This window comes from Lontra canadensis, unplaced genomic scaffold (assembly GCF_010015895.1).
Source record: "Lontra canadensis isolate GAN:19392208 unplaced genomic scaffold, GSC_riverotter_1.0 scaffold69, whole genome shotgun sequence".
Classification (NCBI taxonomy): domain Eukaryota; kingdom Metazoa; phylum Chordata; class Mammalia; order Carnivora; family Mustelidae; genus Lontra; species Lontra canadensis.
In genome coordinates, this window is record NW_022631063.1 from 2,702,807 (window position 1) to 2,730,120 (window position 27,314).

Below are 27,314 nucleotides of genomic sequence, written 5' to 3' on the forward strand. Positions count from 1 at the left end.
TCTCTCTGTCCCCCAGCTCCCTGCAACCTTTGATCCCTGCCCCTCGTTCTTTTTTTTTTTTTTCTCTCTCACTCTATCTACCGATTTTTTAAGCTCCTTATGGCCACAGTAATCCTACAATTTGATCATCTCACTCTCTTGCTCAAAATTTTTCACTGGCTTTCTATAATGAGTTGAGTGATTATTCCTGCTCCCAAAAGACACATCCATGCCCCATCCCAAGAAACAGTGAATACCACCTCATTTGGAAAAAGGCTCTTTGCAGAAGTAATGAAGTGAAGGATCTCAAGATGAGACCATCTCAGATAATCTATGTGGGTCCTACACTCAATGACAAATGTCCTTATAAGAGACAGAAAAGGCCACATAAAGACAGGGAGGCTGGAGGGAGGCTGCCACAAGCAAATGGGTGTCTGGAGCCATGACTGCCCAAGACAGAAAAGCCTACAGAAATTTAAAGGATCACATAATGATAGTGAGCAATACATAATGGACGAACATTTCCAGCATAAATATAAACAGAAATTTGCAGATGGAATGCATATGTTGAGAATCGAGTAAGATCAGAATACATTTGAGTGCACCTAGAAATATAGTCAGGGAAATTACTGAATACCAATGATTATCATGATATTTGAAAAACAGCCAGAGAAAAATGACAGATTACCCACAAAGAATTAACAATGTTGTTTGACAACAATAGATGCATGAAAACAGAATTAAAATAGCCACCCATGAAAACTCTCAAAATCAGTTTTACTTGGGGTGCCTGGGTGGCTCAGTCTGTTAAGCATCTGCCTTCAGCTCAGGTCACGATCCCAGGGTCCTGAGATCAAGTCCTACATTGGGCTCCCTGCTCAGCAGGGAGCCTGCTTCTCCCTCTGCCTGCTGCTCCCCCTGCTTGTGCATTGCTTGCTCTCTCACAAATAAATAAAATTTTTTTAAAGTTTTATTTGAAAAGGATCAATGCATTGCATAAAACGTCAGCACTTATAAAACACGGCGTAGTTGCCACTGACTAGACCACACAGACAGAGAGACAACGTGGTGCCGAGCATGGTGGGGCTGACGTGGGCGAGTGGTGGTGTGGGAGCATCTGCACAAGTGTGCTTGTGCGACTGCATGCACAGCTGTACGCACTCCAGCACACACACGAACACGTGCCTCCACCACCAGTCATCACACAACTCCCTTTAGGAATCTATAATGTGGCTAAGGAGACAAAACTATCACACGCACAAAGGAAATAAAAACAATGACAATTCAGCGGAGTGTTACTAACTGCATCAACAAAAACAGAAGTTCAAAAGGGGGCAAGATCAGGAGGACAACCTGGGTGAAAAGAGGAGACGTGGACTGTGCTGGACCTCATAGTCTGTAGCCAAGGGTAAAGAGGAAGGGGGTGAGTTAGGAGAGAGAAATGAGCACAGTATGTGGTCGCAAAATAAAAGCATCTAGATTCCATCACAGGATATATGTTGAAATTAGTGGGCAGCTGAATAGTCAGTTTTTAAACTGATTATGGCATATGTTTGGGATCTAAAATCAACGTACCAACTCTTGATATCCAGTAATAAACTAATAAAAACAAAGGAAAACCCACTTTCACTTATAGTTCATAACACAACATGGACATTTCAATTACCTTTGATGTCCCTTTAGTAGAAAAATATAAACCAGATCTTCTTAGAAGGAAGTAAATCTTTTTCCAGGACTTCTTTCCCTGCTCTTTTGCATGTAAGAAGCCATGGATTTCAGGGTATGTGCTTGAACTCAGAAACATCTGCAAGAAAAGTTAGACATCTTCATGCTATTTCTGAATCGGTTACTGTAGCCATCTAGTAACCCAAGATTTCAAATATAAACATGCAAACTCTAACAGTGTCAATATCACTTAAAGGTATCATTACAGGCATGGCAATATAAATACAACAGAAAATAAATCAGTCTTTTGATAACCTGAGGCAAATTCCAAATGAAAATCTGTTCACAAAATATACATTCTAAGTGGTCAGGACTTAGCCAAACACTAAAATCATAAGTTTTTTGAATGTCTATTTGAAAAGCTAGATTTCATCTAAGAGTTAAGTCCTGATACTTCTCATCCTTTTCTATGATTTTCCCTGAGAACCTATCAGCTTCATTACATTGCAAGTAAAAGACCACAATCTTGACTTCAATTATTGAATTGTTTAGAAAGTTGAGCGGTGTTCTCCTCCCTGATGAAGTAAAGCAAACAATCTTTTCTCTGTCCTCTATGGGGTTCAGTGGTGGGTTGCTAGAGTACATTGTGTTTTCCAAAGAGAACTGCAACACTGTCTCCCATCCCACATGCTCTTTTACAAAGGGATCTTGCCACCTAACCATGCAGGGCTGGAGTCTGTGTCTCTACCTCCTTTGAATCTGGGCAAGGCTTTATGACTGCTTTGACCAATGGAATACAGCAGAAGTGACAGTCAGCTAGTTCTAGTTCTAGACCTTAGCTGGCCCGATGGCCTCCACTAGTTAACTCCTGGAAGCTAGTGGTCACATAAGAAATATGACTACTCTAAGACAGCTCTGCTGTGAGAAGCCCTATGTGCTAGTAAAGCCCGTAAGGATGGAGACCCCATGTGGAGAGAAGAGAGGCCCGGTGGGGGTGGGGGGGGCGGGGGGTAGAGGAGACACATCATGAAAAGCCATCTTAAGAAGGGGAACCTCAACCCCCAGGGAGTCAACGTGCCTCAAAGATGACCCTTACCCAGCTAAACCCTCTCCGAATTCCTGACCCACAAAATTGTTGGCAAAATGTGAGTGGGTACTTAAGCCATTAAGGTTTGGAATAGTTTGTTACAAAGTAATAATGAACTCAGACAGTAGGCATGTGCTGGTCAGGGAAATGAGAATGAAAACGAATAGCTCTGTGTGAGTGGTTGTACTCAGCATCCTTAATAAGACGATGGAAATGCATTAGCATCTGATTAAAAGAAGAAAACAGAAATCCCTATGAATAAACAAATGCAAAATGGAAAAATGTAAAGTAAGAGAAATTACTCTCTAAAACGATGTGACATATTTTAAAAGACTACTCAGGGAAATGCTGAGAACAGATATGTATGTTTTTAAGTAAATTATTAAAATTTTTTTAATTTAATGAGCCACAGTTATTAATTAATTGACATGCAAAACAGGCGAGTAGGTTTTTTAGTTTGAGTGCTTTCCAAGTTATTAAACCAAACCAATTAAATTTTAAAAAGGGAGTCAAAGAGGTCATACTAGAAAGAGAAGAAACGTTTTAAAAAGTGGAAACACTGCCTCAGTGGAGAGAAAAGGTCAGAGGCACATGCAGGACTATCTGATTCCAAAGCTATGATTTTTCTTGTTTTTGTAATTTCACATTAAAGTCATATAACTATATTAGAGGAGAATTGGGGAAAGGAGTTGGAATAAAAGCTCCAAGGCACCACCCTGTCACAATCCAGTGGTGAAGCACAGAGAGGGCCTGGGAGTTGGGCCCTCACCCTCGGGCACAGCTGTCGACGCCCCTGCCATTCAGCCTAGTATTCTGATGGGGTGTCTGTGAAACCTGGTCGCATAGAAGAAGCTTTTAGGAAAATCTCTTGAGACTCATCAAATTTCTAAAATATTATGAAGAGCAAAAATGAAATATAAACTATTAAAAAGCCCATAGAAAACAGATCTGTAACACCCAATATATTTACCGATATACTTAACTACCAATATATTTCAAGTACTATCTCTACTGGAAATATTAAAAGCTGTCTTCTTTAAAGATCAGAGAATACTGAGTGGGTTGACGATGCCCGTGGGCTTAGATCAAACAGTAACCATTATAAAGACATTACTGAACATTAACCTGTTAACAACTGCAGAGTTTCTGATGTGAAATCTACTGATCTACGAAAAATAAAATAATGAAAATCATTGTTTTATTGAAATGAAAATACCTTTTAAAAATGATCACATAAAGGCACAGCCAGTTTGGAAGAAATGAGCCCCAAAGATGCAAAATTAAGGAGATTTTTAATTAAGTAACTAGTATTCTTAATTCAGCTAAGACATTTTAGAACTCTGCTCAAGAATGCAACATAGCTATGACACGTCGGTATACAAAATATATGTTTTTACATCTTCTTTTCTCCTTTCATGTAGTTGCTAAATATTTTAAGATAAATAGGATTGGGAGCATTTGCTATAAAAGTTAATACTAAATATCTGTTAGCAAAATGTCTACAATTTACTGGGGGTTTTGATTTAAAGACTAACATAGTCTTTAAACACATCACAGAGCAAAATTCTGCCAAGTTTCCTTTCATGATACACATTTTTTGAACACATTTTTTTAAACACTGAAAATCCTTTGACAATTGGCCAAAACTAGAAAGAATAATGGTGTTAGGAGCCTTTCCTGATTCAGGGACTTCTTTTTTCAGGTTTTGTTCTTTTCTTTGCTATTGTTTCTTTTCTTTTCAGGTTCACCTCCAGCAAAAATTTATCCATCGAGGTATAACATTTCAATCTGGGCATGTAAAAATATGGACCTTAAAGTTTCCCTTTATTATACTGTTACTTACATACTTTAATGGAAATGTATTTTACCTGCAAAATCTGTGTGGGGGATATTTCACCATTGGTTTCAGTTGCAAAGGACACCATATGCTCTGGAAAAAAATACTGACGAAAAGATATAGGTTACATTACCTCAAAAGCCATGCTAGAAAAGATTCAATTATGACTCTATATTCAGGTATCTTAATGAAAAGGTGGGAGTACAGCCCAAAGATTAGCAGGCACCCGATAATGCAGATAAAGAGAGAACCACATTCATCAAGTTCAAAACAATGCCTTCAGGATGACAGTGTCTCTGCTCCCGTATCTCTTCTCTGAGTCCTGGGACCACTCCAGCAGATACTAAAGGACCATCAGTTCCATGTCACAAAGTCAAGACTCATAGAATTAAAGGGTATGCCTAAGGTCACAGTCACAGGACTTGTCTTGGGGCCAGGGAGCTAGAAGAACCAGGACTTGTCGGAGGGCCGGGGAGCTGTAAGTCAGGTCCTTTCCAACCTTGTTCAATCATAAAATTCATCCAGGGCAGTTGTTTAAAATAGAAATTCCCAGGCCTTGTTTCTAGAGTGTCTGATTCAGTAGGTCTGGGTACTCTCTCCTCCCCCGGGTAATTTTTATGATCAGACACATTTTGAAAATATAGACTACTATACTTCCTCCAAGGACAGGGTTTTACAACTGTTCTATTGCCATCTGGTCTAACTCTGTGGTCAGTATTAGTTACACCATTCCTGATTTCCACCCACTAGCAGCCCCCTATCCCTCCACCCCCGAAATGACAAGCAAAAATGCCTCCAGACATTGTCAAATCGCCCCCAGCTGATAACTACTGCTCTAGGTCTACAAAATGATTGTAGAGCCTTGTTCAAATAATAGTAATAATAATAAAATATAACCAAAAGCAAGCACTATAACCATATGCCTTTAACTATATTTTTAAATTCTTGCATTTAATAAAGATTCACAAAAAGAAAATAGTTTCCCTTCAAATTCTAATTCTATTTAATTTTTATTAGGATGCTTTTCTTTGTCAAAGATCATCCCATTATGTTTTTATTAATAAGTTCAAATAAAAGGGAATGTAAGAGGTCTTCCAGGGTTTGAAAATATTCTATTATAGTGTGTATCATATATTTTTCATAAAGGATCATTTCAATCCAATTATCCAAAACTTCGTGTAAAAATATGTTACAACTGCAGAGACAAAAACAATTTAAAATAATGAGCCCAGAGGCTATTCTGACTTCTCCAGATCCCTAGTCTTCACTAGAATGTGACACACATTTTTTTTTTTTCATTTAAAGGGAACTATTATAAAAGTAGTATTTATTAGATAATGCTCTGGTCTTTTATCTCATTTCTATTTAGCTCAGTCATTACTGCACTGAAAAAATATTTTGGAACAGCAAGATGCATGTCAATTTGAAATTTTTAGCTAAGCTATAGCATTCCCAACAATCATCAATCTGTTTTTAGGTTAGAAATTTTCTTACTTAAATTTCCAAAATTCTGTGAAAAGTGTTCAGCTATAACACTTTGGAGCTGCTTATGGATATCTAATTATTGATTCCCAAAATTAAATGTGTAATAGTTTTCTTAGAAAGAAAAAGAAGAAATAGCTCCCAAAACAGTTCATCGGAACTTCTGTGATAATGTTGACTAATCGATAGCGTACGAAGAAACGTAACTGTGATGTTCACAGAACAGAGTTTTTACTTGCAATTTACCCAATGGGGAATTGCATTTGATTTATGATGACTCTTTTCTTCACATAAAATAAAATAACATTTAACAAATTCATTATTTCCCATAACTATTAATAAGGATTTCACTTACCATTGGGTTTTTAAAGAATTCATATTTGGCATAATTTTTTCTAAAGTATAGTTTATTCTCTTCTTCCATTCCCCAGTTAGACAGCACTTCAATCACCAGCTCATGGTCTTCCATTGTTCTTTCTGTAAGGAATGTTTCCGTGAGTATGTCAACAGACGGACGGATGGACGGATGGACGGACAAATGCAGAGACAAACATGTAGGTAGAAAGAAATATATATGGACACATGTATCTGTATAAATTTACAGATTATATTATGTATGTATCTTTATTAAAATATAGGAAATTTCAGCTCAATTCTAGAATAGCCAGATTGATAATATTTTAGCAATTTTGAATTAGTAATGTTGATTTTTTATACCAAAGCAGACTGTAACCTGAAGAGAAAAATGACAAAATATCACAATGCACTTTTGTTAATTCTCAATTCCTTTTATTGCTATGTAAATTATAATTAAGTTTGATAATAAATCTGCATTAATAATGCAGGAGCTATTCTTTTTTCTCCAGTTCGTCGTGATGTCAAAATTAAAATATTTGCCTCAAGGTTGAACAATTCACCCCATTAGGAGAGAAAAATTTTGACAGGTTCAAAATGCATTTAAGATACATAGTCTGGGTAGTTGAGAAAAATTAAAGTAAAAGCTTTAAAAGGAAAAATTTTAATGCAAGAACATCCAATTTTTAAGACACCTAATTTCTTGTAACACTTTATTTCAAAGCTAGTGTTCAAACATTAACATATATACCTAAATATACTTATATATTTATATATAAATACCTATAAATAGGTATATATTAATATACCTAAATATATTTCAGATAGGGTGGGAAGGCACTTGGGAGGAAAGGTACTTAAATGAAATAAGCATAAACAACTTTACAGAGGGGAACAAACCATGCACAATTCCTATTTTAATAAGAAACTTGATGTCCATAGCAGTGTTACTCATAATAGCCCTAATCTGGAAACCACCGAAATGCCAATCAACATGAGAATGACTGAGTAGTGTAAACAGTGTAATAAATAGTGGAATACATATACTACAACCGTATGGGGGAATTTCACAAACACAGTATTAAATGAAAGAAGTCAGGCACAAAGAGTACGTACTACATGATTACACTTACATAAAGTTCAATGCAGGTAAAATAAATATACAGTGTTAGAAATCAAGATAATGGGGAGAGTAGGTGACGGAGCAGGGGCATGAGGGGAACCTCCCACTGGGTGTGGGAGATACTGTTTTGTTCTGGGTGTTGGGTATCCAAGTTTATGAGACATCTGAAGTTCACTGAGTTGTCTACATATGGCTTATTTACTTTTCTTAAGGTGTATCATATTTCAATAAGAGGTTAAAGAAAAGTGTGAAATTACTAATGCAAAACAGTAAGTGAAGAACAGCCAACTAAAGCATACAGAAACCCTCTGCTTCTTAGGTGCTTCTAGGACCTTTTTGGAAAGTATCTGTGTCTCAAACATTCAACACTCAGTAGTAATCTGTGATCTATAACACCCGAACCCTGGAAAGTAATGTCATACTTAAATAGAAGTTTCTTCATCTGAAAGGAAGTTCTTGTAAGAGTTCTCGATGCATATGGATGAGTTTGAGCTAAATGTGCATCAACACTTGGGTTCTGTTCTTAACTCCAATTACTCTTTTTCTGTCTCATTGATGAGCTCCCATAGCTACTCCTCCCTCCTAAAATGCAATCCTTGGCTAAAATCTTTCCTTTCACTTTCTTAAGCTAATTCACTCTCCCTTCTTCAGCCATCCCATCTGTTGAGTTCCTTGAGATGAAATCTCTTGCTACAGTTGCTTTTACTCATGCTCTAGTCCCAACTGTGAGACTTTCCACCACCTCAAACACAGTGTGTCTAAATCCCAAATCAGTATGGTGGTTCCCCCCAAATACTAACACATTCCAGCAATGCCAATCCTGAGCATATAACCAAAAGAAAGGAAAGCAGAGATCAGAACAGATGTTTGTACACCAATGTTCATAGTAGCATCATTCACTACATGTAGAAACACCCTAATGTTCATGAACAGATGAATGGACAAACAACATATAGGACACATGTACAATGGAATATTCAGCCTTAAAAAGGAATGAAATTCTGACACACGCTACAACATGGATGGATCTTAAAGTTATTATATGTAAAGTAAGAAGACGTAAGAACAGATACTGTATGACTCCATTTACAGGCGAATATTTACCTGGAATAGACAAACTTGTGGAGATGGAAAGTTGAATTGTGGTTGCCGGGGAGCAATAATTATTGCTTGGGGAGCAAGGAATTATTGTTTAATGGGCTCAGAGTTTCACTGTGAGAAGATAAAGATGTTCTGGAGATGGATGGTGGTAATAGTTGTACAACAGTATGAATGTACATAATGCCAATGAATTATACCCTTAAAACTGGTAAATTTTATGTTACGTACATTTTAACAAAATAAAAAATAAACTTGATTAACAAAGTCATCTTCCTTTTTCTCTCTCAAACTGCTTTTTCCTAAATTATCCTATCTCCATTGCATCTTTATATCCACTCCTATATGTTCCGCTTCTGCTATCTCCAAATACCAGAGATTTTCCCACCAAATGTCTCTAAACAACCCCTCACTCATTCCCATTGTCACAATCCCAATTTAGACCTTCGCTTTTTCTTAACGAATCTCCAAACTTCTATTTTCTCCTTCTTCCAGTCCAACCTGGACACTGATACCACAGCAAACCTCACAGAACATGTGTGTCAATGTGACCCTTGCTCAAAAAGCTTGTCTACTCCCACTTGCTGTGGGATACGTCCACGGAGTCTGGCAGTTATACTATTCATTCATCCATTTGACAAATATTTACTGAAGGCCTACCACATGTCAGACATTCATCTTGGGGCCTGGGATTTTGTAGTGCACAAAACAGTCAGAAATCACTGCCTCATGGAGCTTTCATTCTAATGGGAAGAAACAGACTACAAATAAAATGTAAATCTTAATAGGCAGCGATACAGACTACAAAGAAAAATAGAGCAGGACACAGGGAGAGAGGAGGCCATAAGGGAAAATAATTCATTTTCAACAGCTTGCCAGGATAGGTCTCGTTGGGAAGGTAATGTTTGAATGAACCCGAAGGAGAAGGGGGCATGAACCAAGCAGACACTAATAGGAAGAACAAGAAGAAAGCCTCTGAGGCAAGAGCAAGGGTCTATGTTTGAAGTACCAGAAGGAGGTTAATGTGGCTGAAGCTGAGTGAGCAAAGGGGCAAGTCCTAGAAGAGGCTAGCGAAGCAGCGGTGATGAGCCGGGAGGACTGGAGAAAGGCCTGCAGTTCAGAGTGAGGTTCTGGCTTTTCCCTGGAGTCAGATGAGAAAACATTTTGAACAGAGAAATAACATGAACTGACTTATATTTTCACTGGATCGCACTGGCTGTGGAGGAACACTGATTTTAAAGGGTATAAGTGTGGGGGGCACCTGGATGGCTCAGTCAGTTGAGCAACTGCCCTTGGCTCGAGTCATGATCTCAGGGTCCTGGAATCAAGCCCCAAGTGGGGCTCCCTGCTCAGCAGGGAGTCTGTTTCTCCTTCTCCCTTTGTCTTCCTCCCCCTGTTCATGTTATCTCTCCTTCTCTCTCTCTCTTTCTCAAATAAATAAATAAAATCTTAAAAAAAAAAAAAAAAGGTATAAGGGTGGAAGCAGGAAGACCATTTGGTAGAATACCGCAATTAATGAGAAGAGAGATGATGTGGCTTGAATTAGAGCAGTAGCAATGGAAATGTAGGAAGCAGGCAGAATCTGGATATACTCTGAAGGTAGAGCCAACAGGATTTGCTGACCAATCGGAGACAAAGGGGAAGAGAGAGGGTAGTTAGGGGAGACACCAAGTTTTCCACCTAACCTGTTGGAAGGGTTGTGCTGCTACTGAATTTGAAAACCTGTAAGAGAAGTGGTTTGGGGAGTGTCAATGGTTACTGAGATATTGAGTGGCAAGTCACATCCCTAACAATCTCTCTAATCCCACTTTTGTCTAATTCTCACACAAACCAGGTAGTAAGCAAGATGTTTGCTTGTTTGTTTTACCAACCTGTGTTTCTTTGTACCCATTACTTTCTTTACCAGTAAAGAATCCTATGTTCTTCCCTCAAGATAAACTATGGAGAGAGAGATAAAAAATATTACAGAAATGCATTGTATTTACTTTTGAGCTTCACAACAGACCTTATCAATCTTTGACAAATATAAGTGCTTGGGGAGAATTATGCTAGCCAATCCTTGATTGCCTCATACAGGTACCCACCTTCTGTCTTCTGAGAAAGGAGATGCAGTTAAGAGCTTGAGAGAGGAAAGGATGGAATAGAGACCGAGCTACACAAAAGTGGACAGTGTGGGTCCCAAGTGATCCTGTATCCTGTCCCCTTCCAGAATGAGAATTCAAGGTGACAAGCTGATGGTGATTAAACCCAGATAAGTTTAATGATGCTATGTGGCTCAAACCAGAGGGTAGCCTTAGGAGACATCTAGCTTCCAATAGACACCCTATGTCTAGCATGATAGAGAAGCCATAACTGAGGACTAGATCAGGGCAGATGAGTCCACAGCATCCCATTATGGAGAAAGAACATGGCAACAGTACCACATTCCCCCATCAGGAACATGGAAGAGCTAAGAGAAGAGCAGGAATTTAAGTGGCTTTATGGTACAGTCCATAAACATGAGAGGAACAAGAATTTCCACAGCATGAAGAGCTGGACAAGGGTTAGGCAAACACCTGTCCTGGGACTTAAAGCCTCACCAGCATCTTGCAGAAATGAAAGTAGGTCTGAACCTTCAATTAAGAATATTTAAACCTGTATGTAACTCACTTATAAAACCTGAACTTATTATTTACCCCAATAAGACTGAGGACAATCCATAAAAAAAAACAAATAGAAGATCAAACTGTCTGCTGTTAAGAAGACAGGAGACTGAGAATCAAAAAATTATTCAAGTTATTGAAATAAAAGAAGTTACATCTCTGCGAGCCTCCATCTGAGGCCTTTTTCACTGCTATATCTGGTTCTTACAATTTTTTAAAGATTTTATTTCTTTATTTGAGAGAGAGCAGAGAGAGAGAGAGAGAGAGCAAGCACAGGCATGCGCGTACGAGCAGAGGAGGGGCAGCAGGAGAGGGAGAAGCAGACTCTCTGCTTGGCAGGGAGCCTGATGCAGGGCTCGATTCCAGGACCCTGAGATCATGACCTGAGCTGAAGGCAGACATTTAACTGACTGAGCCACCCAGGCACCCCTTTAATTCTTATAATATTTTCAGTAGGCTGAATAATACCCCCAAAGACACCTGGAACCTATTAAGTGTAGCCTTATATGGCAAAGTCTTTGCAGACATCATTAACTTAAAGATACTGAGAGGAAGAGATTATCCTGAATTATCCAGGTAGGCTCTGAATCCAATTACAAGGAACTTTACAAGACAGAGACAGAAAGAGACGTGACCCAGACAGAAGAGGAAAAGGCAATGGGACCATAGAGGCAGACTCAAATGATAGGGACATAAGCCAAGGAATGATGGCAAACCCTGGAAGCTGGAAGGGGCAAGGAACATCGTCCTTCTAAAGCCAGGGAAAGAGCCTGTCATCATCTTGAATCCAGCCCAACGACCTTAATTTTGGACTTCTCATCTCCAGAACTGCTACAACCTACATTTCTGTCGTTTGAAGCCACCAGGTCTGTGGTTAAACAATAACATTGTCTACTGAGCAAGTAAGTTATAGTTCCAGCCTACAGAAAAGGAACCTGAAGTTCAGAATAGCAACCATCTCAGGATTTGAACGGCAGCCGCATGCCGGATCCCAAGCCGAGGCTCTTCCCCTGGAGGATTGTCTCTGCCTCCACCTACAGCTCCTGCTGGGGGGACATCCCCTGCTGCCTCTGCCGAGCCTATTTATATCCTGTTCATTCTTTCCATATCCACTAAAACCCTCTCTTGTTGGCCGACAGTTCTCATGTCTCAACGGCCTCAAATTCTTTCATTTTGAATTGTGTTCAATAAATATTTGCTAATTAAGTGAAAATAAACCACCACATTTTGAGTATAAGGGGAATGAAAATAATGGGCAGTATTTCAAATGATATCAATCTTAATCTCAATGAAAGTAACATAAGTCATTTGAATTTTGACTGTACCAAAAAAGGAAATAAAATAAAAAGGGCAGAAAAACCAAACTGCATTTGAACAGTTATGACAAATGTGTAACGAAAAGCACTTTGGGCAATATCCGTGATCCCCAACCAAGCAGCAACCGACATGCAAACAAAGCCCAGCATACCAATCTACAAAGGAAAGATAACATACGATGTTCACAGAAAATTTCACTGAACTATAATACCCAATGTCTAAATAACACATAACTAGCATAGGGAAAATATTCTGCTAATCTTAAGGAGAAAAATTTCTTCAAAGAAATCTAGACTAACTAGAGTATGTGAGAAAGCAGAAGACGTATTTTTCATTCCTTCAAAGATGATCTCTGGATAGTCTACTGAAAATTCAGATAACGTAAAAGAAAGCATATAAGTTCCAAAGGATCAGATGCGGCTACAGGTTTTCACCTCATATACTCCTCTGGCAATGGAGTTAAAACTTACTGATCACAGAATCTGGCTTTTCAAAATTACGTTATATTAATAATCTTTGTAACTATTCACAGTCCTATCCCAATTTGGATGCACTGTCATATATCATCCCCCAATCAAGACTCATTATATTAAAAGATCAATGTCACAATAATCCAAATAATCCTAAAAGGCATGATTGGTTATCAGCTCATCACGTCTTAAGAAACTTCATGATTTCTTTTTCTAAAGGTAGATACCGAACAAAACACAGACCCTTATATGGAGGAGTTCAACATGAAGATACAAGATGCCTAGACAGATAACTTGGAGAGGAAAAGAAGAGTAAAGGGAGATGAAAAGTTGTTGAAGACCAGATCTGTTTTACTTAACCTACGCCCTGGGACATCATCATGGAGACCTGAGAATGGAGGTTGGGGGGATGGGGGGGGCAAAACAAATACTGGTCAGATGGCTTCTAATTAACTTTCTAGTGACTCTTCCTCTTTAACGTCATTCTAAAACCAAGTGGACTTTAGCCAACTGAATGATCCTATAGTAACTTATAATACATGTTTTAAATATCAAAAAGAGAAAATTAATTCTGTAACCGGGAGCTCTCTACTGCGAACCTCAAAAACAATGATGCTAAGAACTGTCGGCCAGAATGAACTGAGACACTTTTTGGATTACCATGTGATAAATGACCCTAAGTAACCTTCTCATAAATTCATCATGATTCTTTTAAAGACTTTAATTTTAAAACTTCACAAATCCACCTAAAATACTATATTGGAATATACTATCAAAACTTTACAGATACAGGTCTACTTAGAAAATGTTCTGCAGTATTTGTCAGGCACTGGAAAGTGAATGACCATGACTGAACACCATTTCTATGTAGGTAGAAAAAGAGGAGAGAAGCCCTCCTAAATCACTTCAAAACAGTGTCCAAAAAGGAGAAAAAGGGGGAAAATTCTCTGAAGGAGTAAAGAAAAGCTTTCTTAAAACCACGACAAAAGCTTCATCTCAATTTAAGTTTTATCTTTGTATCTGACAGACCAGGGTGAAGTGTCATAGCAATGCAATGAAATATTATCAAATAATAACTACATGTAATTCTGTTTTCTATTTAATTTCCAGAAGCTTTTTCTTTAAAAAAAAAAAATAGAGAGAGAGAGACAGACAGAAGAAGAAGAAGAAGAAAGGAAAGATGTTTCTTCTGAAACTGTTGATTTCACTTCAAAGTCTTTTAAAAACCCTCAATCCTCCCAGAATGGAAAGTATTCACCTGTGACCTTCTGCCTGGATTTCTTCGCTGAATCTACTGAAAGTACAGCGTGGGGCTCAAATAGAAACCTGAGTCCCTACTCTTCTCATCACTTGATAAGAGAAGAAACAAAAGTGGCTTTTACCTCTAATTCACCCAGAAAACAATTCTTTGTATACCTTTGTTACAGGAAACTCCAGGAGACAAATGGTCCTTGTACTTCTCTGGGTGAGGCAGAAACTACATACATTTTGTCAATCTTATTTTCAGATAAAAATGAACAGCCTCTGACCAGGCAAAACAAAAACTGGAGAAGCAAAGAATAAAAATAGGACTCAATTCTGAAAGGTTCCTTAACCTAAGAAAATGAGCTCACCTGGAAAAATTGCTAGCACCATATTCAGCTCCCCAAGTGCAATTAATAGGAAAATCTTGACACTTAAACTTGATGGATATAAAGGCCTTGCAGATCATTCTTCAACAAACTAAAGTAATCTTCATTATTAACTCACACTCACTAATCACAACTTGTATTCCTAGAAATCCTTAGTCTTCGGCAAAGTATTTGCAGACACATCACCTCAAGCTGATGGATAAACACCTGAAGAGTTTAGAAACCACTTCCATAAATTCTAAGTTACCTAATGCATCCTTTAAAGACTGAGAGCAGGGGTGCCTGGGTGGCTCAGTGGGTTAAAGCCTCTGCCTTCAGCTCAGGTCATGATCCCTGGGTCCTGGGATCGAGCCCTGCATCTGGGATCTCTGCTCAGCAGGGATCCTGCTTCCCCCTCTCTCTCTGCCTGCCTCTCTACCTACTTGTGATCTCTGTCTGTCAAATAAATAAATAAATAAAATTAAAAAGAGAGAGACTGAGAGCAAATTTCCATCTGGGCACAGCATGGCGTGTCTCTGGCTTCTTTTCCCTGTCTCTTCCTTCCATGTATATTGTTATCCATCCTTTGAACTGCTTGATATAAGTACCTTACAGTTTAGTAGAGTTTAGTTCACAATTTATTTGTCCTAGACCCTGGGTTACAAAGAAGTATACACAGAGTTCCAGCTCTTGTGGAATTACTGTCTACTTTTAATAACATGATCAATATTAAGATAGTTAAAGAAAATGTTAACAGCAGCTCAGAAGATGGGTACTTGGTGCAACTTGGAGCTTCAAGAAGATGTCTCAATCTTTAAAAATCTCTTAAGTTTTTGAAATTGTGTTTGTTTCCTTTTTTCTAATTTCTAAAATAGTATGCTTCCATTATTGGAAATTCGAAAAACATGGACAGTGGACAATCACAATCCATCTTTAAACCTATCAATCGGGAATTAGCACTTAACATTTCAGTATATTCCCTTCTTATTTTTTTCTCTGGGTCTATATGTATGTATTTGTATATATTTTTCACAAAATTTACTCTGAATATATGATTACATATATACATTCAATCGATCAATCGTCTTTATAATCTTGATCTGTCCACATCAGTCTTCAAAGGAAGAACTCCAAAAACATAATCAAAAGCTACCTAACTTATATCCTATGAATGTACTATAATTCATTACATCCTCCTATTATTATATCATTAGGGTTTTTTTCTGATTAATATTATAAATACTCCTGCTTGAAGAGCCTTGTATCTATTTCTTGGCCAAATCTGTTTATTTTCCACACCCCAGTCTAGCATGTACTTGCGGAAACATCCCCTCCCAGGACACAACTCATCACTCACTCCCAGTGCTTCTGTTATTTTCAGGATTTGCAATTTCCTAAAGGATGTATGAGAAATGGTGGTGCCAGCAAGGATCCTAATTGTCGTGAGGAACAGCTGCTTGGAACATAGAAGAGGCCGATCTGTCTCCCTATCTGCTCTCTGACGTAAGGGGTGACTCTCCCTCGTAAGGCTGAGTGTGGGGTGCCTCCAGTTGCTTTTCTCTCTCTTTCCTCTTAGACTGTGGCACTGGGTTAGCTGGCTGTCAGCTTCAACAGTTAAGAGTTTTCATCTTACTTTGTTTCCATAATATTTTTAGGACATGGTGAGCCGTTATACCTTGCTATTATTTTTGACTGAAATTCCAAGTAAGCTTTGGAAAACGTACAGCCAGGTAAAGACAGTGAGAAAGAACTTGCCGAGAATCCTAATGGGATGAGCAAGGAAACAAAGGCACAGACACTACAGCATATGTGGGCAACTATAGGCACGTCTTTAATGTATAAAGCAAGAGGAAGGAGAGGGGAGACACGAGGCTGGCGATAGGAGGGGTAGGCAGGTCACAAGTACCTCAAGCCCTCCAAGGAATCTTGGACCCTAATGTATAAAAAATCAGGTCTGCATTCCCATGGATAACCTTGGTATGACCAGAGGCAAGAGGACCAGTTACAAGGCTAAAATAATCCCTGAGGAGAGAAATGATAAGACCTGAACTCAGGCTATGAGACTTCGAAGAAAAACGAGTGGCACCAGGAGGCAGTTTTAGTTCTAAGCCCCTCCTTACATGTTCCTATTTTCTGCCTCCACCTTAGTGTGCCACCAGGACATCCTGCCTCCTCAAAGCTCAGGTCAGTTTAAGTAGCAAAGGAAGCCTAAGGCCCCAGATCCTACAGGCTTCACAATTATTTGTGCTGTTGATAAGGGCAGTGGCAACTCTGACGCTGACAGGTTACACACAGCACTGAAAGCACAACTACCTATCAGCTCCAGATAACAGGAGAAAGACTTGTGCGTCTTGGCGGGGGTGGGGGTGGGGGGGGTGTGGGGGGGTGGCGGACGGACAGAAAAAGTGAAGTGCAGCAGCTTCAAAGCTGCAAAGAAGCGCTTCCTGGCCACCGCCGTGCGTGGCTTCTGTCTTAAAGAGATCACGTGGGTATAGCTGCACACATAAAAATGGTTTCATTAAAAGCCTCCAGTCATTCATTTTGCTTATTAAAGCCACTCCACAATGATATTCACAATGGAACTCTCAGCTGTCCCCAGCAATGACACCAAAATACAATTAATTCCTCTTCCCGAGGAGTCTATAGGTATGCGCTTGAGGTATTGTGTTAATTGCCACTGCTTCATACCATGGCTTCAATTAGGAATCAAAATGGGAGCAAGACAAACACGGATCCCATTAAGTTCCAGAGGACTTAAAACTGAAGTTTCTGCCCCCACTCCACTTCCCCCTCAGTCCTCACACTGATTATAAATGCGGAGGGCTCCATCTGGGGAACGACAGTGACATCCAGTGGCCATGAACTAGAACATGCCAGTTATAAAACGTGATTATATGAGAGAAGGGCAGATATTTTAAATTCAGTGTCCTTAAAGGTGTGTGCAACTAGAACCTTATCATAACATGATCTCAAATCAGGAAAATCAGACATTTATAACAAAATCAGGATGTTTGGGGTTGCCTTTGATGATGTACTCTGCCTATTAAAATTCCCAGCATCATATTACTGATCATTGTTTTCCAGAGATGAAATACTGATATTATATTGAGAGTTCCAAATATCATATACCATTTATGTTGTATACAAATTCAAGTATAAGTCATTTCTTTTCTTTTCTTTTTTTTTTTTTTTTTACGATTTTATTTATTTATTTGACAGAGAAAGATCACAAGTAGGCAGAGAGGCAGGCACAGAGAGAGGGGAAAGCAGGATCCCTGCTGAGCAGAGATCCTGATGCGATGCGGGGCTGGATCCCAGGACCCTGAGATCATGACCTGAGCCAAAAGCAGAGGCTTAACCCACTGAGCCACCCAGGCACCCCAAGGATAAGTCACTTCTAACATGATCCCCTTGCTCAGCCAAAAGAAACAGCTGGTTCTGTTATAAAGTGAACTGGACCCCAGTAATTTCAATACTACTTTGGTAAGAAAAAGTTATCTGATGTTAAAAGGATTTAAGTTCCGTGGTTAGTTTTCTATAGAAGACCAACCCTGAAGGCCCTCGTTGGCAACCCAGTCAGGATTCCTCTCACTCTTGAGAGCTTTTTCCTGTATCTTTCCTTAACAAACTTCTATTGTTTTACTCATTTAAAAAAAAAAAAAAAAGTTGTCTGAAAATGTTTTTGAGGGTTCAAACTTTTAACTTGTTCTCACAACATGGATTAGGGCTAAAGACAGAGTAAGAAAGAGACAAACCAACCATGAGATCCTGGGAACATGAGGAGAAACAAACTCACTTTAGTGGAAAATTCAGACTTTGAATTTCAGAATCTGAATTTCAGAATCTGAAAAGACCTACATTTCAGCAATATTTGACTCTAGGCAAGGAATTTCATCACTGAGTATATGTTCCTGTATGTCAAAGGGAGATTAGAAAACACATCTTGCAGGGTTGCTATGAGGCTAAGTGATGAGCGCGTCTATCAAGATTAATGTTAAACCTCTCACTCCGTGCCTTGCACATATAAGATGCATGTTAATAGTCGCTATCACACATATGCGTTCCTGTTAAAACTACTACTAAGACTGAAGTTTCCTTTGCCACAGAAAATGACACTCTGAAAACAGACTTTCAATTCCATAAACCTACCATATTTTGAAAGTCAAGTGCTTCTCCATCTGACTTTAGTAAGTTTGTGACGTGTTTTAAGGGATCAAAAGCAACAATGGTAGCACATTTATTAACAATATAAAATGTCTCTGACACTTTCCTAAGCTTATCTTGGTCATTAAAGTGACCTCAAGTGCAGAAAACCCTTAACTGTCGTCTATCACACAAGTCACAACATTCTCATCTGTAAGGCTTCAGGGTCTCACAAATACCACACCTCATACCAGTGTAGACTCTCCTGTGAAGCTAGTCCCACAGGGCATGTGCAACTAGGAGAAATGACAGACAGGCCAGGATTGATCCAGGAAACCATGCATAGTGGGATGTAGAAGCAAAACAAAGTCGCTCAGCCTCTAAAAGGTTGGATTCTGGCCTTCTAAGCAGTATACAGGTGGCTCTTGAATGATGGGCAGCACAGGGGTGCAGACCTCCCCTTGCCGCCAAAAATCTGGATGAAACGTTTTACTCCCCCAAAACTTAACTACTGTCAGCTGGAAGGCTTACTGATGACATACACAGCCGACCGATACATACTGTGACATTTTAAGTACTAGAGACTGTATTCTTAGAAAAGTACACTAGAGAAAAGAAATGTTATTAGGAAAATCGTAATGAAAAGAAATTTACACTACTGGACTGAATTTATCAGAAAAAGAAAAAACCCACATGGAATTATTCAAGGGTGAACTGTATTTTCAGAACTAAATCAGGATCATATTGCTCTCTGACTCAAAGACCTCCGTTCACTTTTTCTCTCGCCTCAGGGTAAGAGTCAATCCCTTCCGTGACCCACGGGATCCTACACGAGCGGCTCTGCAGCAGCCCTACTGAAGTCCGCTCCATCATTCCCCAGCTTGTTCCAGGAGCGCTGGCCATGGGCTGAGCCCTGAACACCAGCACACTGCCACCAAGATTCTCCTGAACTTCATGCTTCAGGGACACCTTGCCTGATCCCTCTAGTTAAAGGGCATCTCCCTCTCACCCCCAGCAGGTTCTTCCCTTCTGCCCTGTCTTCCTTTCTCCCCAGTTCAGGCAACTCCAGCTTTTTGAAAGTTCACCTTACGCAATCAAATTCTTTGCTTTTACAAAAGATCTGCATTAGTACCTGTTTTTGTGAACCAACAGAAATCCAAAGACGATTTTTGCTTTTACAACAAAGGTGAAACATGAAAATGCCATTAAGCATTTGCTTTGCAGAGAGCCCTTATAAAGGCCGCGGGCACCACGGAGCCACAACGAGAGTGGTCCCACCAAGCTCCTTCCGGGGAGCCACGTTCAGCATCTCAACATCAAGCCACCAGAGCTTTGAACTTTGTCTGTGAGCCTCTGCACTTTATCATGATTTATTTTGTGCATCTGTTGCTAAGATATGTCCTAAGATACCAGAAGATGCTGAGAGAAGTTATTTCTGGCGTCTGGGAAGGCTCAAATATTTTCCAATATAAATTAATGGTAAATACTTCTTTGGTTTATACCATTTCAGCTTACATAAGTTTTCACAGTGTTCTACTTTCAGATAGCTGGAGAAACTCATGCTTATTGTCACCTAAAGGATTACAAGTTTTAGTCATGTGTCTCTTATCTTTCCACTTCCCAGAAGAATGCAAACTCGCAAGGGCAGTGTTTCTTATCTATTATGTTCATACTTTACCCCCAAGACCCACACACAAAATAGGCTTGGTATAAAACAGTCAATAAATATCTGTTAAACCGTGTGAGGAAGTCAACAGGAATAGGCAGGGAGAGTTCCTAGTGTTTGTGGGATCTGTGAAGTGAAAAGAAAAAAAATGGGGTGCCTGGGTGGCTCAGTCATTAAGCGGCTGCTTTCGGCTCAGGTCATGATCCCAGGGTCCTGGGATCGAGCCTCGCATAGGACTCTCTGCTCAGTGGGAGCCTGCTTCTCCCTCTTCCACTCCCCCTGCTTATGTTCTCTCTCTCGTTGTGTCTCTGTCAAATAAATAAATAAAAATCTTAAAAAAAAAAAAGAAAGAAAGAAAAAAAAACCAAGATGTATTTTTAGGTGCACACACACACACACACAAAGGTCGTCTATAAAAATAAAAACAGATTATGTTAAAACACAGAAATTAAATAAAAAATAAATGAAAAGAATAGAGGTATTTATTAGTTATCATCATCTAATGTGCTTTAGTATTTGGGTAGCATTACGTCAGCAATCTTCCTACTGTTTAAAGATAGCATCTGAGGGGCACCTGGGTAGCTCAGTCAGTTAAGTAGCCCTGGGACTGAACGCCACATTGGGCTTCACGCTCAGTGCAGCCTGCTTGTCCCTCCCCTTCTCCCTTTCCTCCCCCACCAAGTGTGCACAGGCTCATGCTCTCTCTCTCTCTCTCTCTCTCTCAAATAAATAAGTAAATAAACTCTCTTAAAAATATATATAATCTGAGTGAAAACAAAGGGAAAGAAAAAGAACACAAGAAAGTTGTGGAACTCAATTTCTTTCTCATAATCTTTGGTCTAATGCATGGCTGATAAAACCAGGAGACAATAGTCTCACATCTTTGGTTTTATTTCTGTATTTCCAGAAAATAGAGTAATGGAGAAATATATTTCTATTTGATGCCTAAAAGTTTAAATTTAGTATGTAACTCAAATTAATTCTCAATGTTCCATTTTAAGCCTCCACATTAAAAGAATCTGTGCATTTTATTCCTTAATATAATTTGCTGTGGTCTCAGTGAAAACTGGTGCTTGATTTACAGAGTAGATTTTTATTATTAAACTTTAAGCTATTTGTTAGGGATAAACTTAGTGACTGTAAAAAAAAAAAAAAAAAAAAGTAAAGTTGCTCCAAAAGAAAAATTAAGGGTATAAAATACTGTAATTACATATTGTGTTAATTAAGAACTGTATTTTCACAAGCATATTGAAAACTAGTTTAGAAGACGGAGCGTATCTATTGAGAGTTAACACTTTACATTTAGGAGAAGAATGGTCATGAATAGAAGTCAGATTAGTAACCAACAGCAATGCAGAAAATAAATGTTGAACTTTTTCTGCCCTAGGAAAGCGAGACAGCACATCACACTGGCCGGCCTGGCATAACTTCAGAATTCAGGTTTTCTGTCAATGTTACTTGATATGAAGAGAGGGGGGAAAAAAAAAAGGATTTTTGTAGATATGATTAAGGGATCTTGAAATGAAGAGATGATCCTAGATTATCCAGGTAAGCTCTAACCGGTACCATTTTTATAAAAGAGAGGCAGAGGGTGACCTGACACAGACAGAAGAAGGAAATCCAAGGTGACCACAGAGGTAGAGACTGAAGTGAAGCAGCCAGAGCCAAGGGAGGTCAGCAGCCACCAGCGGCCACCAGAAGCTGGAAGAGACAAGGAACAAACTCTTTCCTCCAGCCTCCAGAGGAAGCACGTCCCTGATAATACCTTGATTTCAACCCAGAGAGACTGATTTCAGACTTCTGACCTCCAGAACAGTTAGAGAATCAGTTTTGGCTCTTGTCAGCCCCCAAGTGTGTGGTCATTTGTTACAGCCGCCACAGGAAACTCATACAGGATTCAAAGGATCAAATGGCATTACCATAACAAACTCCTTTTGTTTTCACTATTTATTATGGTAACATGTTTTTTAACACTAGCATCTGTAAAAATAAGAAAAGGTGAAATAAAATTGATGCCAAATTCTGTCTTACTCTAGTAGAAGAATGAAAATCACTTACACCTTATTTTAAAAATTTGCAGGAAAAAAACCTCTACATTTTACAACACAGAGATGTGTTTCCAATTTAAAAATATATGTATTAAAAAAAAAAAAAAAAAGGGATGCCTGGGTGGCTCAGTGGGTTAAGCCGCTGCCTTCAGCTCAGGTCATGATTCCAGTGTCCTCGGATCGAGTCCCACATTGGGCTCCTTGCTCCACGGGGAGCCTGCTTCTCCCTCTGCCTCTGTCTGCCTGTGCTCTCTCTCTCACTCTAACAAACAAATAAATAAATTTAAAAAAAAATATATATATATATGTATTTTTAAAGATTACTCTTTATGGTTATGACTTTAAAATGTAGAAGAGTTACTTAATTCTTTAAGAAAATTTTACAAATTTTTTATAAATTTTATATATATTATATATCATAAATATTTATATTACATAATATAGAATATCATATATGAATATATGATTTATATATATTTATATTTATATTATATCATATATGAATTATATATTTATATGTGATATTATATATAAAACATATAAATATATAATATATATTTTATAAATATATATGTATATATATTTTATAAAATAAAAATAAAATAAAGAGAACCAGTGTGGATACTTTCCTTGTCTACATGACAACCAATTCAAAAATTAGTTCAAAAACTTATTGTATTAATTTCTCAAACACTGAGCTACCAAAGATTATTATGAAACTTATCTATCCATTCGGACTCTATATTTTGGCTCCCAAATTCTCATAGAGCATTAGTTAAACAAAGAAGTGTGGGAAAAGTGCAATATTTGTACCCTTACTTTCATTTTGTGTTACATTCTTGGTCTCCCAAACACCAACACCAAAAGTAAAGAAAAGGGCTATTTATAATTCTCTTCTATTTTTCTACGTCTGAAGAAAATCTTTGCCATATGATTGAAACTATAACAAACAGAAAAGCAATGATGTGCACTATAGTTCTGTATCCTTACCTAGACCTATGTGAGGCAGATGCTCAAAAAGGGTCCAGCTGTGGTCATCAATGTAATGATTCTTCAGGATCAACAGCTGGCAAACATCTCGGGCAGTTATATCACTGGGTACCTCTAAAGCCCTGCTGGTTTCATCTTCACTGTATACTTTAATTACCTGTGTAGGTAGAAATAAGAAAATGAGCTAACATATCCTACGAGAAATATCATTCTAATAAGTCATACTGATCGGATGAGCTGATTACGAAGTCCTCATATGGATTCTTATACCTTTGATTTTCTAAAACGCTGAATAAATGTTGCCCATCCAAGACTTGTTTATCACCTGTCAAAATTGCTTTGTCCGATGGCTGCCACCCTCTTTTCTTCAGTGTCTAAACAAGAGGACGTTCAGTGACCATTCGACATCATTGTTCTACCATTCTGGTCTAGTAAAAAGCTACATATCTCTTAACAATATTTAAGGTGTTCCATTCCATATTTATATCCTGTAAATTATCCAAGTAATATGGTCAATTTATTCCCAGATATATATAGGTAATAAAAACAGTAAGGAGAATCTGCCTTCATGAAAAGATTTCTCTATTTCAGGTTATGGAAATTTTGGCAAAGACTAGTTAGATGTATAACATTCTTTTTCTTTTTTCCTTTGTAATTAGTTATGTCCATGGAATTGAGTTTTAGTCAGTGGAATGTAAGCACATTCAATGTAAGCACTTTCAGGACTAATCCATAAAAACCTCCCACATATTGTTCCCCATTCTCTAATGCCACCCTCTAACTGCATGAAAATGACAAAGACCCAGAGGGGAGAAAAGCCTTGGGACAGAAGGAGCCTTCGTCCCTTCATGACCACATGAAAGCTGCCCAACTAAGAACACCCATGTGGAACTCTGACATGAGCAAGAAATAAACTTTTATTGTGTTCACTTACTGTGAATTTGTATTTATCTATTACATCAGCTAATGTAGCTAATGTTACCCTAAATTACACAGAATTAGGGAGAATTTCATACGTAGCACTCTCCTCAATATTTACCAAGTTGCATTATGTGCTAGAATTTTCTATAGTCATATAATTATTCCACTATTTAGTTATATTAATTAATCATAAGAGGATAAATACCTATATTAAGAGCAACATATACACATCACACAAGTGGGAAATGGTAAGAAAATTCACTATAAGAAATACACTTGTTGCAAAAACAGACATTTCAACATTTTTAGTAATTCAAACAAATGCAAATTAAAATGACATATTAATTCTGTCCTACCAGTTTTTTAATTATACTTAATAAAAGGACAATGAAATACTTGCTCTCTTACAGTGATAAAAGTGATATAAATTGGTAAAACTATTTTGTACACCTACTGGAGAGTATTCAAAAACATTAAAGGTCCATTCCTTTGACTCAGTAATAGCACTTGGGTAAACTATCTCAGTAACTCTGTCCTAAATATGGAAAATGGCTTCAGGCATAGACCTATCCAGCAAAGCATTACATGTAATTCAATCAATCTAAATATTCAAGAAGGAAAGAATGGTAAATGGAAGTATTTTCCTAGAATGGAATATTATACAGTGCCTAGAAATGTTATTCAAGGAAATGACATAGGAACTTTCAAAATTTTTTAGGTCAAATAAAATCATAACAGCAAACTATATTTCGTATGGTCCAGGACAAGTTTCCTTGTGGGACTGGCTACCAGGCACCTACCTGTCTTTTTCTAACAAAATTCTGATTGCCTTTTGGAGCACACTGCCTCCCTCACCATGAGTCTTGTGATTCCGGCAGCTCCCCCACCAGCTCAGCCATGGAGAGCCAGAGCTGTGGGGACCCCTTGTAAGAGGCGGCTGTTAAACATTCAGGAATCACAAGCCAGGGATCCATCTTGAAATCAGTCGCAGTAGGACCATGTAAACCAAAGAAATTGGCAATTGCTACAGAGAGGCCTTTTTTAAAAAAGAAACATTATTTTTAGGGCCAGTTTGCCAGGGCACCACTGCCTCAGACCCAGTAGTTATTATCCTGATTGATCAACCAGCTCCCGGGACCCCTCTGGCAACAACAGTTACTTCACGGAAGGGCACATGACCTAATCAGGGCCAGTCAGAGTCAATCTGGATATCTGTTCACATAACCATAAAGTGGACCCTGTTTCCTACTAGGCAGATGGAGGATGAGCTGTTACTGTTCACAGAAAGAAAGACTGTGGGAAAAAGAGATCCAAGTGGAATAAGCCACGTTAAGAGACAGTAAGAGTCCTGAGACTATCTCCAAGCTCCTGGATGAACTGAACTTGATCTCTTATTTTTTTTTTTTATTAACATATAATGTATTATTTGCCCCAGGGGTACAGGTCTGTGAATCATGAGGCTTACACATTTCACAGCACTCAGCATAGCCCATACCCTCCCCAATGTCCATAACCCAACCACCCTATCCCTCTAACTCCCTCCCCTTCCAGCAACCCTCAGTTTGTTTCCTGAGATTAAGAATATCTTGGGGTGCCTGGGTGGCTCAGTGGGTTGAGCCTCTGCCTTCGGCTCAGGTCATGATCTCAGCGTCCTGGGATCGAGCCCCACATCGAGCTCTCTGCTTAGCGGGGAGCCTGCTTCCTCCTCTCTCTTTCTGCCTGCCTCTCTGCCTACTTGTGATCTCTCTGTCAAATAAATAAATAAAATCTTAAAAAAAAAAAAAAAAGAATATCTTATGGTTTGACTCCCTCCCGATCCCATCTTGCTTCATTTTTTCCTCCCCTCCCCCCACTGAATTTGATTTGTGTTTTTATCATAGATGTGCTCTGAGGCTCTAAGGTCTAGTGGTAACACCCACCTACTAATCTCGTGGGCTCTAGCAGTGGACTCCCTCTCCAATTCAGTCTCCATACTGCTAGCAGAACAAACTTGCTAATTGCCAATCCAATCAGGTCATTCTGCTCCTGAAGTTCCTCGATATTTTCTTGTTGTCCTAACTCACACAGTTCGTCATGTCTACTAAGACTGCTTACAAGGTGCATATCCTTTGCTAAGTGTTTTAAGACAAGGCTGTCACAGAGACTGTTGTTTCCTTCCGAGAGCTTAAAGTCTAGTGGGGAAAGCAATATTTCAAAAATAATTATAACCTAGGGCACAAAAATGCAGCATATTACTAATAATAAAATGGGTTAAGAGAGACCTGGAAGACATCTGTGAAAAAGTGATATCTAAGGGCGCCTGGGTGGCTCAGTGGGTTAAGTCTCTGCCTTCAGCTCGAGTCATGATCTCAGGGTCCTGGGATCGAGCCCTGCATCGGGCTCTCTGTCCAGTGGGGAGCCTCTTCTCACTCTCTCTCTCTCTCTCTCTGCCTGCCTCTCTGCCTACTTGTGATCTCTCTCTCTCTGTCAAATAAATAAATAAAATCCTTTAAAAAAAAAAAAAAGTGGTATCTAAGCCAAGACCTGAAGTAGGAGTGGGCAATAGCTAGGCAAAGAGAATGTGAAAGCACTTCAGGTTAAGGGAAGAGAAGTCCTTGGGTACACTAGTAAAGAAGAAATTTGGCAGGTTCTAAGACTGGGAGGAGTCAGGGATGGCAGTTGTAGCAAACAGGGAGTCTGGTCCTAAGGAAACTGAAGTGGTGGGCAGGATGGGGGTAAGAAGGATGTACAGTCCTAAGTTCAGAACTGATTTAAGAACCATCGAGCTTTTAAGTCATAAATGAATACATAGAAATGGATCTATCTGGCGAGGGAGAAGAGGAAGAACAAAGGGAAAAGAGAATCTAGGACAGAACCTTGAGAAATACCAATATTTAATGGTG

At 38.8% G+C, this 27,314-nt stretch overlaps 1 protein-coding gene across 2 annotated transcripts in view; it reads right to left on the bottom strand.

Annotated features, from left to right (window-relative positions):
- GRB14 (growth factor receptor bound protein 14) overlaps window positions 1–27,314 on the bottom strand; it is a 116,386-nt gene that overhangs the window by 19,392 nt on the left and 69,680 nt on the right. For both annotated transcript variants that reach the window (XM_032880323.1, XM_032880324.1), the window contains 4 exons: window positions 23,512–23,668; window positions 6,406–6,527; window positions 4,600–4,674; window positions 1,646–1,783 (listed from right to left, as the gene is read on the bottom strand). In XM_032880323.1, the coding sequence (XP_032736214.1) occupies window positions 1,646–1,783; window positions 4,600–4,674; window positions 6,406–6,527; window positions 23,512–23,668 (492 nt within the window). The remainder of the gene's footprint in view (window positions 1–1,645; window positions 1,784–4,599; window positions 4,675–6,405; window positions 6,528–23,511; window positions 23,669–27,314) is intronic.